This window comes from Podarcis filfolensis, assembly GCF_964270895.1.
Source record: "Podarcis filfolensis genome assembly, chromosome: 10".
NCBI lineage: Eukaryota > Metazoa > Chordata > Lepidosauria > Squamata > Lacertidae > Podarcis > Podarcis filfolensis.
The window spans coordinates 47,957,935-47,972,654 of record NC_139612.1 but is presented as its reverse complement, the minus strand read 5'-3'; the positions used below and the strand labels follow the sequence as shown (position 1 = coordinate 47,972,654).

The 14,720-nt window shown below is 43.2% G+C and overlaps 1 protein-coding gene across 4 annotated transcripts; it reads right to left on the bottom strand.

Moving 5' to 3' along the window:
* Nucleotides 1–3,673: 3,673 nt before the first annotated feature.
* On the bottom strand, nt 3,674–13,761 carry CIMIP4 (ciliary microtubule inner protein 4). Of its 4 annotated transcripts, none has more exons than XM_083573942.1 (6): nt 13,617–13,761; nt 10,303–10,378; nt 6,785–7,440; nt 5,508–5,658; nt 4,431–4,541; nt 3,674–3,848 (listed from the first exon to the last, which is right to left on the bottom strand). In XM_083573942.1, the coding sequence occupies exons 1-6, from the start codon at nt 13,623–13,625 to the stop codon at nt 3,757–3,759; spliced, it is 1,095 nt and encodes a 364-aa protein (XP_083430068.1). In that variant the 5' UTR covers nt 13,626–13,761; the 3' UTR covers nt 3,674–3,756. The 4 variants fall into 4 exon arrangements, with proteins under 4 accessions (XP_083430068.1, XP_083430069.1, XP_083430067.1 ...); XM_083573943.1 differs by having other exon boundaries at nt 6,785–7,437; XM_083573941.1 differs by having other exon boundaries at nt 12,898–13,704.
* Nucleotides 13,762–14,720: the final 959 nt, after the last annotated feature.

Genomic DNA, 14,720 nt, shown 5'->3' with positions numbered 1-14,720 from the left:
CTTTATTGAATCCTACAATGAATCCTGGCCATCAGTTTAGGTCTGGGACAGTTTTTCATACACAAGCCAAGTGTTATGGCCCCGATGAAGAGTAGAGGAAAGAGATTCCAGTATGACTCCATAAAGATGTTACACAGGGCTTTTTTCAGCCGGAACTCAATGGAACTCAGTTCTGGCACCTCTCAGACAAAGACAGGGCCTATAAGACAGAGTTGTTCCACCTGGCTTTTGGCCTGGAATTAACTTGACCCCCCCCCTCTTTTCCCCTTTTTCCTTCTGTGATGGAACTCCTACTTGGGGACTTCCCTGGCTTTTTTCTGGCCCACGTAGGACCAGTTTGGATAGTTAGCCTTGGTGAAGACTTGACGTTTTTATCCCCCAAAAAGTTTTTGAGTTTCTGCTGAAATGAGGCTGTATTTTAATGTTTTGATGTTGTATTTTAATCTTGTTTTTAAGTTGTTTTTCTATCAATTTGTTTTATATTTGCTGTTAGCCACCCCGAGCCTGGTCTTGGCTGGGGAGGGCGGGGTATAAATAAAATTTATTATTATTACGTATAAGAGAACAAGGGAGGCATTCATGGTGAATTCCGGCACCTTTCCCCCCCTAGAAAAATAGCGCTGATGTTAAACATTTAAAAAATCTCATATGGTAGATCAAACAGAAAATCCAGAATTGCCTTTCAACAGTTGTCAGCATTACCTCAAAACACTGTGTATTTATTCTTTGAATTTTGAAACTCCTGTTTAAAAGCAGAAAAGCTTTAGGTTCCATTCAGCAGAGCTTTCCCTTTTTATGAGGATCACATAATGATAAACATCTGTACCTTCTGATGAATGGAAATTATTTATTGACCAGTTTCATCTACTGGCAAAAGTCATCTTGGTGATGTGAATGCAGACATGGCTGCTCATTTATTTGCTCATCTGGATATTCTGTAGATATGGTAAACAACAACAACAACAACAACAACAACACACTATTCTGTATAGTGTGTAGGTCAGTGAGGGCCAGTGTGGTGTAGTGGTTAAGAGCGGCGGACTCGTAATCTGGTGAACCGGGTTCACTTCCCCGCGCCTCCACATGCAGCTGCTGGGTGATCTTGGGCTAGTCACACTTCTCTGAAGTCTCTCAGCCTCACTCACCTCATAGAGTGTTTGTTGTGGGGGAGGAAGGGAAAGGAGATTGTTAGCTGCTTTCAGACTCCTTAAGGGGAGTGAAAGGCGGGATATCAAGTCCAAACCCCTCCTCCTCCTCCTCCTCTTCTTCTTCGGCCAGATCTGGCCTGGCAAGCCACAGGAAGTCGCCCACCAGTTCCCACAGCTATTTCCTGATGTCAGCACTGAGCTTGCTCTCCTAATACCATAGCCTCCTAAAGCTTTAGTTTGCATGCTGCACTCAGCCTCATGGGATCAAATGACTTGGCTGAGCCATAACTGGCAAGCTCTATCTAATTCAGGAATTGTAAACCTGTCCCCCCCCGCCCCCGACCAGATGCTGTTGGATTACAAGTCCCACCACCCTGATCATTGGCCATGCTGGCTGGGGTTGATGGGCCCTGGAGTCCAGCACTGTGAAAATATGCAAATAGCCAACCCGGCTAAGCACCATTGGACACTATTCAAATCACATATGTGCCCCATTCCATGACATCCATACTTATACTCAACATAACTTCACCATTACAACTCGGGTCCATCAACTGCAATCTAACATATTTGACTGCACAGCCTGCAACCTGACATATTTTACTGTTGGGACAGTTATTCAGAAGAGGGAGGTGGCACAGCTGGTTTATTATCTAGAAGGTATTACTTGACCTAGAATCAGCAACCTTGGTCAGTGGCTGCCATTGCAGACAACTCACGCTGGTGGCCAAGTGACTCCTTAATGTTCGCCATGTAATGTTGCAACTGGCATGATAGGGTGGTCCTAAATTCCCTTTTCTATACACCTATTAAAGGTGCAGGAGCTCTGTGTTCTTTTTTCCAACTGGAAAAGCTTGACCTGGGCTACTTCCACCACAATGCTGTGATCAATCACCCTGAGAATCTAGAAAGAGATACTTGAAATACCAACATTTTACATGTGAATGAGGTTGCAGTCCACAAAGCACATACTTATGCCAAGATTATCCATTGATGTTAATCATTGCTAGAGAGGTTTGTTTAAACAAACAAGGTGCAATGATTATCTCAGGTTTATTGTCCTAGAACAGCAGCCACAATCTACACCAACTAGGAAGTCCAGCCTGGGTTCTTCAAGTTTAAAGGGGATCCAGGGCCGGAAAGTCAGACTCTTTGAATCTGAGCAAAAAGTCCAGGTTTGGCAAAGTTTGCTGACAGTCCTGATTCTTTCATGAAGCAGCTGATGCTCTGCTCTGTGTTCCCGTGTGTGTGTTTACTCTGTAAGAGTACTAGGAAGCAAGATATCTGCAAGGAAATGGAAGCCTTACAAGCTTGCTTCCAGTATTATGAAAACCTGTCCTCCTTCTGAAGTATAATTCTTGAGCTGACAAGTCCAAGAAAGACAGCTTAGTCATTGGCTTAATGGCATGTTTGTTGAATTGGATTCTGTAGCGCCCAGATTCATCAGGAGTTATGCATGGTTGCCCATAAAACTTCCCCTGCATCCTGCTAGCCCAGAGAAGCACCGGTAATGTCCTTAGGGCACTCTTTATTCATTCAAGGTGATGGATGAGGGACCCAAAGACCTCCGCAATGCCCCACAGAACATGATAGCATTGCTCACAAATTTTAGGGTAGAGAGACACAAGTGTTTCACAGCTGATAGATGGATGCGGTAAAAGTTATATGACTATAGGAGTGCAATTGGCTTAGTACATTTTATCTGCAGAACAGGGGAAGGAGACATTTTCATACCTATTCTGTCTCCTTGCGTCAATACTTCTCTGGTAGCCCTCCCCACTATACACAGCAAAGGTAAAGGGACCCCTGACCATTAGGTCCAGTGGTGGACGACTCTGGGGTTGCAGCGCTCATCTAGCTTTATTGGCCGAGGGAGCCGGCATACAGCTTCCGGATCATGTGGTCAGCATGACAAAGCCACTTCTGGAGAACCAGAGCAGCGCACAGAAATGCTGTTAACCTTCTCGCCGGAGCGGTACCTATTTATCTACTTGCACTTTGACGTGCTTTCGAACTGCTAGGTTGGCAGGAGCAGAGACCGAACAATGGGAGCTCACCCCGTTGCGGGGATTCGAACCGCCGACCTTCTGATCAGCAAGCCCTAGGCTCTGTGGTTTAACCCACAGCACCACCCACGTCCCAATACACAGTAAGGTATTCCATATCCCTCCTTACTGTATTTCTGCAAAACTCTATTCACTTTCCTAATTTATGTTTGCCACTGTTTGAAATGGACCCATAGGAAGCTGCCTCATACTTAGCTGGACAATTGGTCCATTTAGCTTAGTATTGTTTGCAGCGTAGACTCAACACTAATCGGTGGTGGCAGCACTCCAGAGTTTCAGGTCTTTTCCCAGCACCCTGGGGAGATGTTGGGGGATCGTGCTTTGTTCCATTCTTTGAAAAGCTGTACCAGCTCATTTCAAGTGACTATTAAAGATACACAATCAGGCCAGGCTGACTATTCCCAGGCCAGTCAGATAACCCAACGTTCTGCTTTATCCATATGCAGAGCACATCAAAAATAGAGGCTAGATGGAGGTTTATTCCACTGCTAGGGAGAGCCAGATATTTTTCCAGAAGGTCTTCATCCCTCTTCTATGCCTTCTTAGGATTTGCCGCCTTTGTTCTTGTCCCCGTATTTTTGTTCCAAAGCTTTTTGAAGGTTAAGGTTTAGCGCATTTTTCTGGAACCACCTCCCTGTTGAGAAACAAACAAATACACACAGTTTGCATGTACATATATTGTACCTTTTAGCAGGCACCAGGATTAAAGGGCTATCTTTGGGAGGGGCTGGAAAAGGGCCAGTAAAGGCAAGAGCTCATGAGGGCATGGAAAGGCTGAGGTGTCTGTGTGCAGCTGATGTACAGTATGAGCAAGCTTTTTCTGCTTCTCTCCCCTTCCCTCTGTGTGTAATGTGGGTATGGACACTATGATGCTAACTAGCCACAGACATGCCCAAAGTGGCAGAACCTTTATCACCGAGAGTAATGAGAACAAGATGCCAAAAGATTCCTAGAATATGTGCTCAGTCTTCCAATGTGTGATTTGCAAGCTGTCAACTGGGGGGAATCCAAATATTTAGATTATAATAATACTTTAGGTATTTATATATAGCTCTTTTTCTAAGTGCTCCACTAGCATAATCTCTGTAATCCTCACAAGAACCCTGTAAAACAGGCTGGCACTATTATCCCCCATATTGCAGATCTGATGGGAGATGCCTGAGGCAAGTCCTTTGTTTCTCAGCCATCTTTTCCTTAAAACCCTAGGGATTCTCACCTAGATCATCAGTTTTTCTTCCATGCCAATGTTTGGGGTCCCGAACTGCCCTCTTTATTACATCTGGGGTATAGGAATCCTTCATCAGGCTTCTGCTTTCCAGTGGTCCTCCTGCAAGAAAGGAGATTCACAGAACTCTTACGCCACTTGGACCAGAGTCATCTAGGTGCTGGATCATAGGCTAGGGGGAGCTGGCCCCTACAGGAGACAACAAAGTAGTTGTATGACTTGGGTACCTCAAATTGTGAGAGCTGTCCTGAATTAACAGTCCCATGTTTATACAGAAAGAGGTTCCCAAGGGATTTTAGCCACACATGCCTTGCCCGAGTAGGGTGGATTTGGTAGCCTGAACTGTCCAGAAAGCAGAGTGTGGGGAAAGCCTGACTTGAACCCTTCTTGTGCTTTTAGCAGTTTTTCCCATTTTGGTGATAATACAATCACCTGCAATTTGCTGCAGATCAAAGGTAGTAGGTAATGGAGACAATAGGAAAATGGGCAATCTTACATAAAAACAAAAACCTCAAAGTGATGGAAGTTACTGACTGGATTTGTCCAAGAATGTGAGAAACAGCCTGGAGTTTTCCTCTGTTAAAGGTAGGTTGGGTTGGGTTGTAGTTGTGTGATGGTGTTGTGAGAACTTTGGAATAGGCCCCTTTAGCTGTGCCTTAATAGCCCTTAATCTTCAGTGATTAGCAAGTGATAATATTTATCTACCATACCATAAAGCTTTGCTGGCTGGTCTCTGCATATCAGAGTTCTGTTAAAGGCACAAGAGAGACATTACTAGGTAGGTTGGGTTCTCTCCCTGCCTGCTTCCAAGTGTTCCTCCCTCCAAGTCTTCTATGTTCTTGCTGTGCCTTCTCCTAATATCTTTCCTATTTTACGCACATGCACACAAAGACTTTTCTAAAGAAACTGACCCCGCAAAAGATCTGTTCAATTTTTGCTGCTCATAAGTAGCATGTAAAAGTGGTGTCAGTTGTGGGAGATCTGTGAACTCAGCAATCCAAAATCAGTAAATGCCATAACTGGAGTCAGAACAAGCAGTGTGCAGGTAGACCTGGGATGCTCCTTTACCTTGGAAAATGTTGGACCTCAAGTTGTATCCTAGTTCATAATAATCAGCATAAGGTGACGATGCCATAGGATTCTCTACAGTCTTATATGGCCAGTCACTGAGGCGCTTCTGCCCCTGGATCAGCCCAGCCTCACAGAGAGCACGACGTGCCTGGAAAATACAAGATGATGGAGTCAAATTCCACTTAAGGTTCTGAGGTACTGGCTCCACCAGCTACTGGTAGAACTTTCCCCACTCAGAGTGAGTCCTCTAATCAGGTATAAACTTGGCTAGAACTAAGGTTACCACCCATACATATTTTTTATGAATTGCCCATATCCTGAACCCCTTTCCATATTAAGTAGAAGATTAATCAGGGTCAGCTATTGTCTTGTCACCTTCATGTCATGATTTTTTCCCTTCATAAAAATGAAATCTCAATAAAGCACAGTCATTTTTTCCTAAATGATGAGTCACAGGTGATGCATTTGTCACTTTGACAGATTACTCTGTGGATTAATCAATATGTCCCCTGATCTATGGCATCAACCCTTGTATCTTTTAAGAAGTAGGGACAGAGGTTTTCCAAAGCTATAATTGTCACTGCGTAACCATCTTCTGTTTTCTAATTTATTGGTTAATGGCTGAAATAATATCATGCATTATACCATCACTAGAATAATTCCTTTACAGCACAACCGTATTCATGTCAATTCAAGAAGTAAGCCCTATGGTCAATGCTTCTTACTCCTGGATAATTGTTTACTGAATGGCAGCTTTATATATTTTGCATTGCTGCTTATAGCTACCATGCTACTAGTAGCATTCCGATTTATAACCATGTTACTAATAGTGCTTCTCAGGGCTTTTTTTTCAGCTGGAACTCAGTTCTGGCACCTCTCAGGTGGGTGTCATTGCTATTATAAGAGAACAAGGGACATGGTGAGTTCTGACACCTCTTTTTCTAGAAAAATAGCATTGGTGCTTACTTCTCTACTCTAAACTTACTATAGCTGCTGATATGAGAGTTACAAGTATAATGAGTAGCATTACTGCTACTACTACTACTACTGCTAATACAACGTATTACTCAGCCTGTGGATCCCCAGATGTTGTTGGACTACAACTCCCATCATCCCTGAGCTCTGGCCTTGCTAGCTAGGGGTGATGGGAGTTGTAGTTCAACAACATCTGGGGACCCACAGGTTGAGAAAGGCTGAAAGATATTTCCAGTTAAAAAAAGTGTTAGGCATTCCTAGCTAACCCTCTTCATAGACAAGACCATTGCATTCTTTACCTGCTCTTCAGACACCAGTTTCTCCACCATAGATGTGCCAAACTTGGCCTTGATATTAGGAGGTATTATTAGGCTGTTTTTCTTCTCCTGGAGGGCCTTTCCCTCTGCTTTGACATCTTGCCCACTTGATGCTAATGACTCTTTGGCACTCATGACATCGTGGGCTTCCTTCATGTCTTCACAGCTGCCCTTTACGTTCTTTCGGGGAGATGCGTGCAGTCGGGTTACTATAGGCCGGTATTGCCTACCCGTTAGTTCATCTGAATTACCGTGGCCATCTTCCATTTCTTCTTGGCTAGACTTAGCTGACAGCCTGGAACCTCCAGGTTTCCCCTTTGGGTGATGATGATTCCCTATTCCCTTGGAAGTAGTACCGTCCAGGCTGTCTTTCCTCCCTGCAGCCGTGTGAATGCAGAGGGCAGAGGGAGTTTTAGACCTGAGGGTCTGTTTGTTGTGGTTTCTGGTTTGGATATGCTGTGTGGATGGTGATGCCTCAGGCAGGACTGGGGGTTCGCCCATAGCTGTTCTGTTCTCGGGGTTCTTGGAGTTCATTGAGGAGGTCCTGCTGGAGCACCTTGAGGGGGGTCTTTTGTTGTTGGACTGTTCCCCAGTCAAGTTGTAGGTGGCCTGTTCCTTGTTTCCATATCCAGGCACTTCTAGAAGACAGTAAGAAAAGTATAACCCACAGCAAAATGTTGCAGCATAGCCTCAGCTTCTCACAGAAGTGCTTCTGTTCTGGTTGCCAGGCAACCAGCTATGTTCCCCCCTCCCCCATTTTTATGGTTTTCCTTCCCAGCTGACACTCCACATTCTGTGACTATTCAGCATGCTCGGGTCCCATAGGGCTCAGCGGGGGTGGGCTTAATCTTGGGTTTGTGTGTTCAAACCCCACGTTGGGTGAAAGACTCCTGGCATTGCAGGGGGTTGGACTACATGACCCTTGTGGTCCTTTCCAGCTCTACAATTCTATAATTCATATTGGTCTCTACAGCCACAGCAGGCGCTGAAACCTTCCAACAGTTTGACTTCACCCCCAAAGGTGCACTCCTCCATTGTCTCCCAAGACAGATGGTTGCCAACAAAGCCTCTCCTCCTCCAGGAGGGGAGGGGTTGTGAGTGGGAGATGATTCCTGCGTCATGCAGGGGGCGTTCCGCCCCCTGCTTCAACTCCAGGGCTGGCATGTCACACCCCTCCCCAGTTGGGCACCCAATAGGGAAGCTCGGCGGGGGAGCTTGCTGCTCAAATGCGGCTGCGCCAGCCACCCCCGCCATTGCACACACATTTTCTTCTTGTGTCCATGTGTCCTTATTCCCCAAGCGGGGATCGGGTCCTCGAATCACAACAAAGTATAACAGATATAAAATATATAAAAAAGAAATCTGTTGGAACTAAACATAAAGGGGGGTGATTTCCATACCACAGTTGAAGATAATAAATGAATAATTATCCTGTACTTTATTACTCTAGTACATTATTAAAAGACTCCATTTCTCAATAAACACACTATCTTCTTGTCTGCCCTCTCTGGTTCTTACACCATATATGTAAGCTTAACCATGTAGACTATGTTCCAGATTTTAGTTATCCGTTCTCTCAAGGATGGTATTCTCACCCCCCCCCCCATTCTGACAAATAATAATTCTGACAGCAGTTAAGGAAAACATGAGAGACTGTACTATGAGTCAGCAGCATTCTGCTGGTTGAAAGACTGGCTGCTTCTTGAAAACACGGACATTTTGGATTTAGAAGGTTTTAACAATGTTTTTGGATGGCATGCATATTTGTGGTATGACAAGGTTAAAGCTCACAAAGCATTTAAAAATCATATTGTTAGGAGATCTTTGTTTAATGTTTGGATTAGATACAAGGATTTACTGGAAAACAAAACCCCAAGGTGGTTGTCACCAATGGAAGCGAAAGCTCAGAAAAAGCTCAATATGGAGGCCAGTTGGCCAAAATATTGGGAAATTTTGGAGCAGGAAGGAGATAGACTGAAACTGCAGAGCTTTGAGAAATTAAAAAACAAAGTCCGAGACTGGTTACATTATTTTCAGATAAGGGAGGCATATAATTTGGACAGGAAAATTGGCTTCCAGGTGGAAAAATCTAAATTAGAAACAGAAGTGCTAGAACCTAAAACTAAAATCATGTCAAAAATGTATAACTTGCTGCTGAAATGGAATACACAGGATGAAACGGTTAAGCCAGCCATTATTAAATGGGCACAAGATCTTGGACATAACATCATGTTTGCTGACTGGGAACAGTTATGGACCACAGGTATGAAATTTACGGCATGTAATGCCCTAAGAGAGAATATTATGAAAATGATATATAGGTGGTACATAACCCCAGTCAAGCTCGCAAAAATATATCACCTGCCCGATAATAAATGTTGGAAATGTAAGGATGCTGAAGGTACATTTTTTCACCTTTGGTGGACGTGCCCAAAGATTAAGGCCTTCTGGGAAATGATTTACAATGAAATGAAAAAGATATTTAAGTATACTTTTCTGAAAAAACCAGAGGCTTTTCTCTTGGGTATAGTCGGCCATTTGGTGCCAAAGAAGGACAGAACCTTTTTCATGTATGCTACAACGGCAGCAAGAATACTTATAGCAAAGCACTGGAAGACTCAAGATTTACCCACTCTGGAAGAATGGCAGATGAAGTTGATTGACTGTATGGGACTGGCAGAAATGACCTGCAGAATCCGCGACCAGGGAGAAAAGTCAGCAGAAGAAGATTGGAAGAAATTTAAGGAATATCTACAGAAATATTATAAAATTAATGAACTTTGAAAAGATGTTGTTTTGAACTTTGGTGGTCTCTAGCTGTTATGATAAAGATAATGGGGAGTATAATTGTTTTTGTTATTAAATTTAAAAAAAAAAGTTGAGTGGAAAATAAGGTGATATTTTAAAAGGAATGTTAAGAGATTAGGATTTGCTGAATTAACAAATTGAACTAGGGAACAAGAAGGGGAGGTATGAGGAAGTCAAAGAAACATGTGACTGAAAAACTGTTATTGAAACTGAATTGTTTTTTAATATTTTTCTTTTTCTTTTTCTTTTTGTGTTTATATAAAATTGGAAAACTTAATAAATATTCATTTAAAAAAAAAGGAAAACATGAGAGCAGTGCAGAATAAAAATTACCTAGAGCAAGGACAGATAAGTTTTGGCCCTCCAGATGTTGTGGGACTCTAGTTCCCATCGGCGCCAGTTAACGGTGCTGGAACTTGTAGTCTAGCAACATTTCTAAGGCCAAAGGTTCCCCATACCTGACCTAGAATCTTGCATCAGCAAAGCATCGTCCTCTAAAGGCCTGAAAACATAGGTAAGTTTTAACTTGGAAATGGAATCCCAGACCCGTGGCTGCCATATTTAGGTCCAGGAGGAGAGAATTCCTTAGGCAAGGTGTCACAATGCAGGAGGATGTGAGCCAAGCCCGTATAACAAGTGTATCTATAATAGCTTGCATAAGGCATTAGAGAAGATTTCAAAGTATCTTCTACCTGTTGGACCACCGGCCATTCTGGTTTCATGGTATGCGGCGGCAGGAATTGGGAAGGCCGTCGTGTCCATGGGCACCTGTTCCAAAGACAAGTAAAGAGTGGATTATCTCAGCAGTCTTTGCAGCAGCCTGTAATATATAATCTGTCCAGCACAAAGGGGAAATGGAGAGGGAAAGTGGATTTGGTGAAATCATGGCTAAATTGACACTAGAACAAAAACATCCAACTCAATTCATTCTCTTGATCGCTACACTTTATCTGCTGTCCTGTAGATGTCTACAGATGTACACATTGGATGTACAAATTGGATGTAACTCTAATATAATTATATCTTATGAAAATAATAGACTGTGTATAATCTGCTTCATTACATTGGCATTGTGTCTTGTTATTACATTAAATAATAATACACTGTACACTGGTTTGAAAGTGGATAGAATTTGGGATTTAGAGTTTCTTAGCCAGTCTCTGTAAGCTCTGCCTCTAAGGGCAGCTTGAGCTAGGGATCCGTGAATTTGAATTTCCCTCTGCTTTTTTGTTTTTACAGACTTATTTTCAGTTCTCCACATTTCCAAATCAGTTTTCAATTTTTTAAAAAAGTCCTTACAAAAATTCATCAGCATTCTAGTGCAAATTTCTCCCAATATTCACATTTTTATATGTAGCTTTGCCATATACATGCACACATACAGTATATGCAAATAATTTCCCCAATATAATGCATTTTTGTCTACCTGATGTATGCATTTTTTGCGCATTACTTGGCCAGAGAACTGCACTACAAAATTCAGACAAGTGCAACTTTCGAAGGATGGCTGTGTTTTGGCTCATATAGTGTTCCGGGAAATGTAAATATGGTAGGTTTGTCTTTAAATGCAAATTGAGCTAAGTTTGTTTTTCATTCCTTGATCTGGTATTAATTTTATAGTTTTTGTTGCTCATTTCCATGCTATTTGCTTCCAGTAATAATCCATTTGCAAATAACATTGAGATGTGCTCTAACTTTGTGTTATATTCTGCTATATTTTGGGAATTGGCTTTTACATCTGAAAGCTTAAATATAATGCAGAAACTCACAGTTTCCTTTCCCCCCCCTTCTTTTCCCTTTTACAGAAACTCACAGTTAAGGGGAACACCAGGGAAATGGAATAAACTGCCATGTGAATGCAGCAATGGTTGCTTTGACAATTTTTAAATTTGAAAAAAGAGAGAGGAAATATTTGAATTTAGAAATTCTCAAGAATCTGCCAGGTATTCTTTAGCTGTAATTCAAGCACTGTAGGGGAGATTGGACTAGATGACCCTCTGGGTCCCTTCCAACTCCACTGTTCTGATGGAAGGCACTTTGCACCACTGAAGCCACCTGAGCCTCACGCGACAGCAGAGTGTAACCCTATCAAGAGCAGGCAACCTCCCATCCATCTGTTCTAGGGAACTGCCCACTAACAGTGCCCCAGTCGTATCTGGCTTGAGCGTCAGTTTGTTGGCTCTCATCCAGTCCATTACAAAGGCAAGACAACTTCTACACGACTTCTTCACACTTCTCCAGGTGTGTTTATATAAATATGCTAGCTGCTGGTCAAAATCAGAATGTACTTATGACCTTGTCTGCAGCATCACAATCTAAAATACAATAATGTCACAAAAAGACAGGGAAACTGAAAGGAAAGAAGAAAGTGTTTGAGCAGATTTGGAAAGGAAAAATAAATAAATTACAGAATAGAATTATTAACCTAGGAATAGAAAGAAATAGAAATTACATAGTACAGCAATACTGGAACACACTGGATAAAAGGCTTGCTTTAAAAAAAATTCTTAAGCGTGAGGCAACAAGGAGGGCAGCGAAATATTTAAAGGGAGTGATTTTCCCACACATAAGTCATGAGACGGATAGCACAAAGATGAAATATTATACATAGAAATGGGGGTTTAATAATACCTGTTGATTTGTGATTTGAGATTATGAGTTTCACATATATTTGTTGCACATATATGAAGGTATTTAGTCACCTTAGTTGGCCACAAGACAACTCTCCACAGTTCTTAACACCTTTATTGTTACCTTCATAATAATGACAATATGATATGAAAATTAGCTGTGGCCCTCCAGCTCCTGGTTTTCTTCTAGGGCTGGCAGATTCCTTGTCCCTGGGATGAATCCCATTTTAAATGGTTGCATAGACCAGACTTTCTCTCCCTCCATTTTTGTTGACCTTTGGCTTCCACAACTGAACCTGTCGCAGATTCTGGACACCTAATTTTGCTGTTGCTTTACTAGAGCAATAAACACCAAGAGTAGCAAGGCCCACAATGCTGCTTTCTGGGCCTGGAGCGAAACCCTTCTATTCCCAGTCAATTCTGAAGCTGGTCTGATTCCTTCTCTGCTCAGGTATGTACTTGCCACATTCCAATTATTACAGGAATCTGATGGCATCGGAAGGTGGCAAGAGACAGCTGTGGTCCTTGAACACCCCAACCCTCCTTTCCCTCTCTCCAAATCACCACCTAGACTTCCAGAGTCATTCTTGGTTCCCAATAAAGATTCTGAGAAAGTTGTGTTAGATGAGCCTGACCAGCCCCCACATTATTTTTCACCTGAGTCACATCCTCCATTTTGCTGGCATTTCTTGGGCAGGAAGACATGAGGCTGCTGTCCCGTTGGAGCAGGTTAGTACCAATCTCCTCCAGCTGTTGTAGATACTGGAGTACAGGGCTAACTTCTTTCGACTGGTGGACTGAGGGATCAACCTTTTCCTCAAGCTGCGGAAGTTGGTGGTGCAAGGCAGCAAACTCTTCAGGATGCTGTAGGTATCGTAGCACAGGGCTAACCTCCTCAGGCTCGTGTATGTAATGGAGCAAGGGACTAGCCATCTTTGGCTCCGGTTGGCGCTGGAGCAAGGGGCTAACCTCCTCAAGCTCCTTCTGGCACCGTAGCAAGCCACTAGGCTCCTGAGGCTGGAGATATTGCCTGGCCAGTTTCACGAAACCTCTGGCTGGGAACAGCACAACTATTAGAATAAATGAGCTATATATGTGCCAGGCATGTCCCAATGTGGCCAACCAGATATGGCTCCAAATCAGTTGCCAGAAGTGGCCAAGGACAGCCTCACATGCCTGCCACATGTGGCCTGGACTGGTATCAAGAAAACAGCAAGGCTCACTGCATTGACTGGTGCTTAAATACCCAAGACTCTTTGTGTAGGTCATAGGGCATCTGAACAGTGTGTGCCTCCCTGCCTGCCTGCCTGGGAGGGGTTATTGTTGTCTCCGAGGGTGCCCAGAAGTTAAGTCCTCCTCATAAACGTGTGCCTCACCTCTTCCATGATCTCAACTGAGGTGCCAAAGTAGTTCTGGTGAATCAAGCAGATCCTTGCCAAGTCTAGAAGTGTCGACAAAGAGGTGGAACTATGAGAAGTCGCCAAGGACAGTTGCTAAGAAACCATCCCCATCTGTGAGCTGTAGTTGTCATGGGAACCAAGTAAACACAGGGACCAGCTGAGAGTTATCTTCAATGCCTTAACTCACTAAGTGGGTCTGGGCCACAGTTTCTTAGCCCTTGCCATAAAACGATAACTTTTAGGAGATAATTTTGGCCTCACTTTCCAAGGGTTGCAAGTTATTTCATGTACCTCAGTTAGCTCCTCAGGACACATCCAGATGCAATACAGACAATTGATGAATGGCTCTCATGACTTTTTTTTGTGTGTGTGTGTGTGTAAAGCAGCCATGCTGGATTGCATTAGAGCAGTGGTGTTTGGGAGAGACTTAACCTTTTCCCCACTTGAAATTGTCCCCTGCTTCTGAAGCTACCATGAGATTCCCTAAGGACAAAACATGTACAGCTATTGAGCCTGCCTTTATTCTGCAACGAGGCTTACACCAGTTTTTAGGGGAGGGGTGCTTTTCATCTGGGTTATATCCCCTGGCCCTGCCTCCCTGATCCAATTCACCTATCTCTGATGAATGCTTGAAAAGGAAAGCATTAGAAGATTCAGTCACATGGGGTTTGCCCCCAATCTCAAACACACTATATCGAAGTCAAATACAGCTCCAAATCTGGTCTTCACTGGGCTGTTTTGAAGAGTTCCTTCAAGCATTCTGGTACCTCTTGAGTGTGCATGCATGGTGTCAGAATTGTGCCATTCCAGCTATATAAGCTACAGTACTCACACAGCTGAATATCAGAAATAGCCTGATAGTTGATAAATCTTGAATAGATCGGGCTATGGGCAACTTTATACAACTGAGATGTGTGCGTCAGATGGCTGTTGCGGTTGCTTGAGAGTCTCCAACCTGTCTTTTACTGGCTTTATTTTGGTGCAAACTATTACAGTGAAGAGCCCCAAAGCTCATGTCTGGCTCAATCGCTAGCAGAATCCGGGAGTGGTCGTCTTTTGGACCTCCCCTAACATAAGAGT

Coding starts and splice junctions, on each gene's coding strand:
- CIMIP4 (XM_083573941.1), bottom strand. CDS start 13,509: ATGACCTACACAAAGAGTCTTGGGTATTTAAGCACCAGTCAATGCAGT. Junction 4,542..5,507: donor GAGGTCCAACATTTTCCAAG/GTAAAGGAGCAT, acceptor CCTTTCTTGCAG/GAGGACCACTGGAAAGCAGA. Junction 3,849..4,430: donor AAGAAAAACTGATGATCTAG/GTGAGAATCCCT, acceptor GTTTCTCAACAG/GGAGGTGGTTCCAGAAAAAT.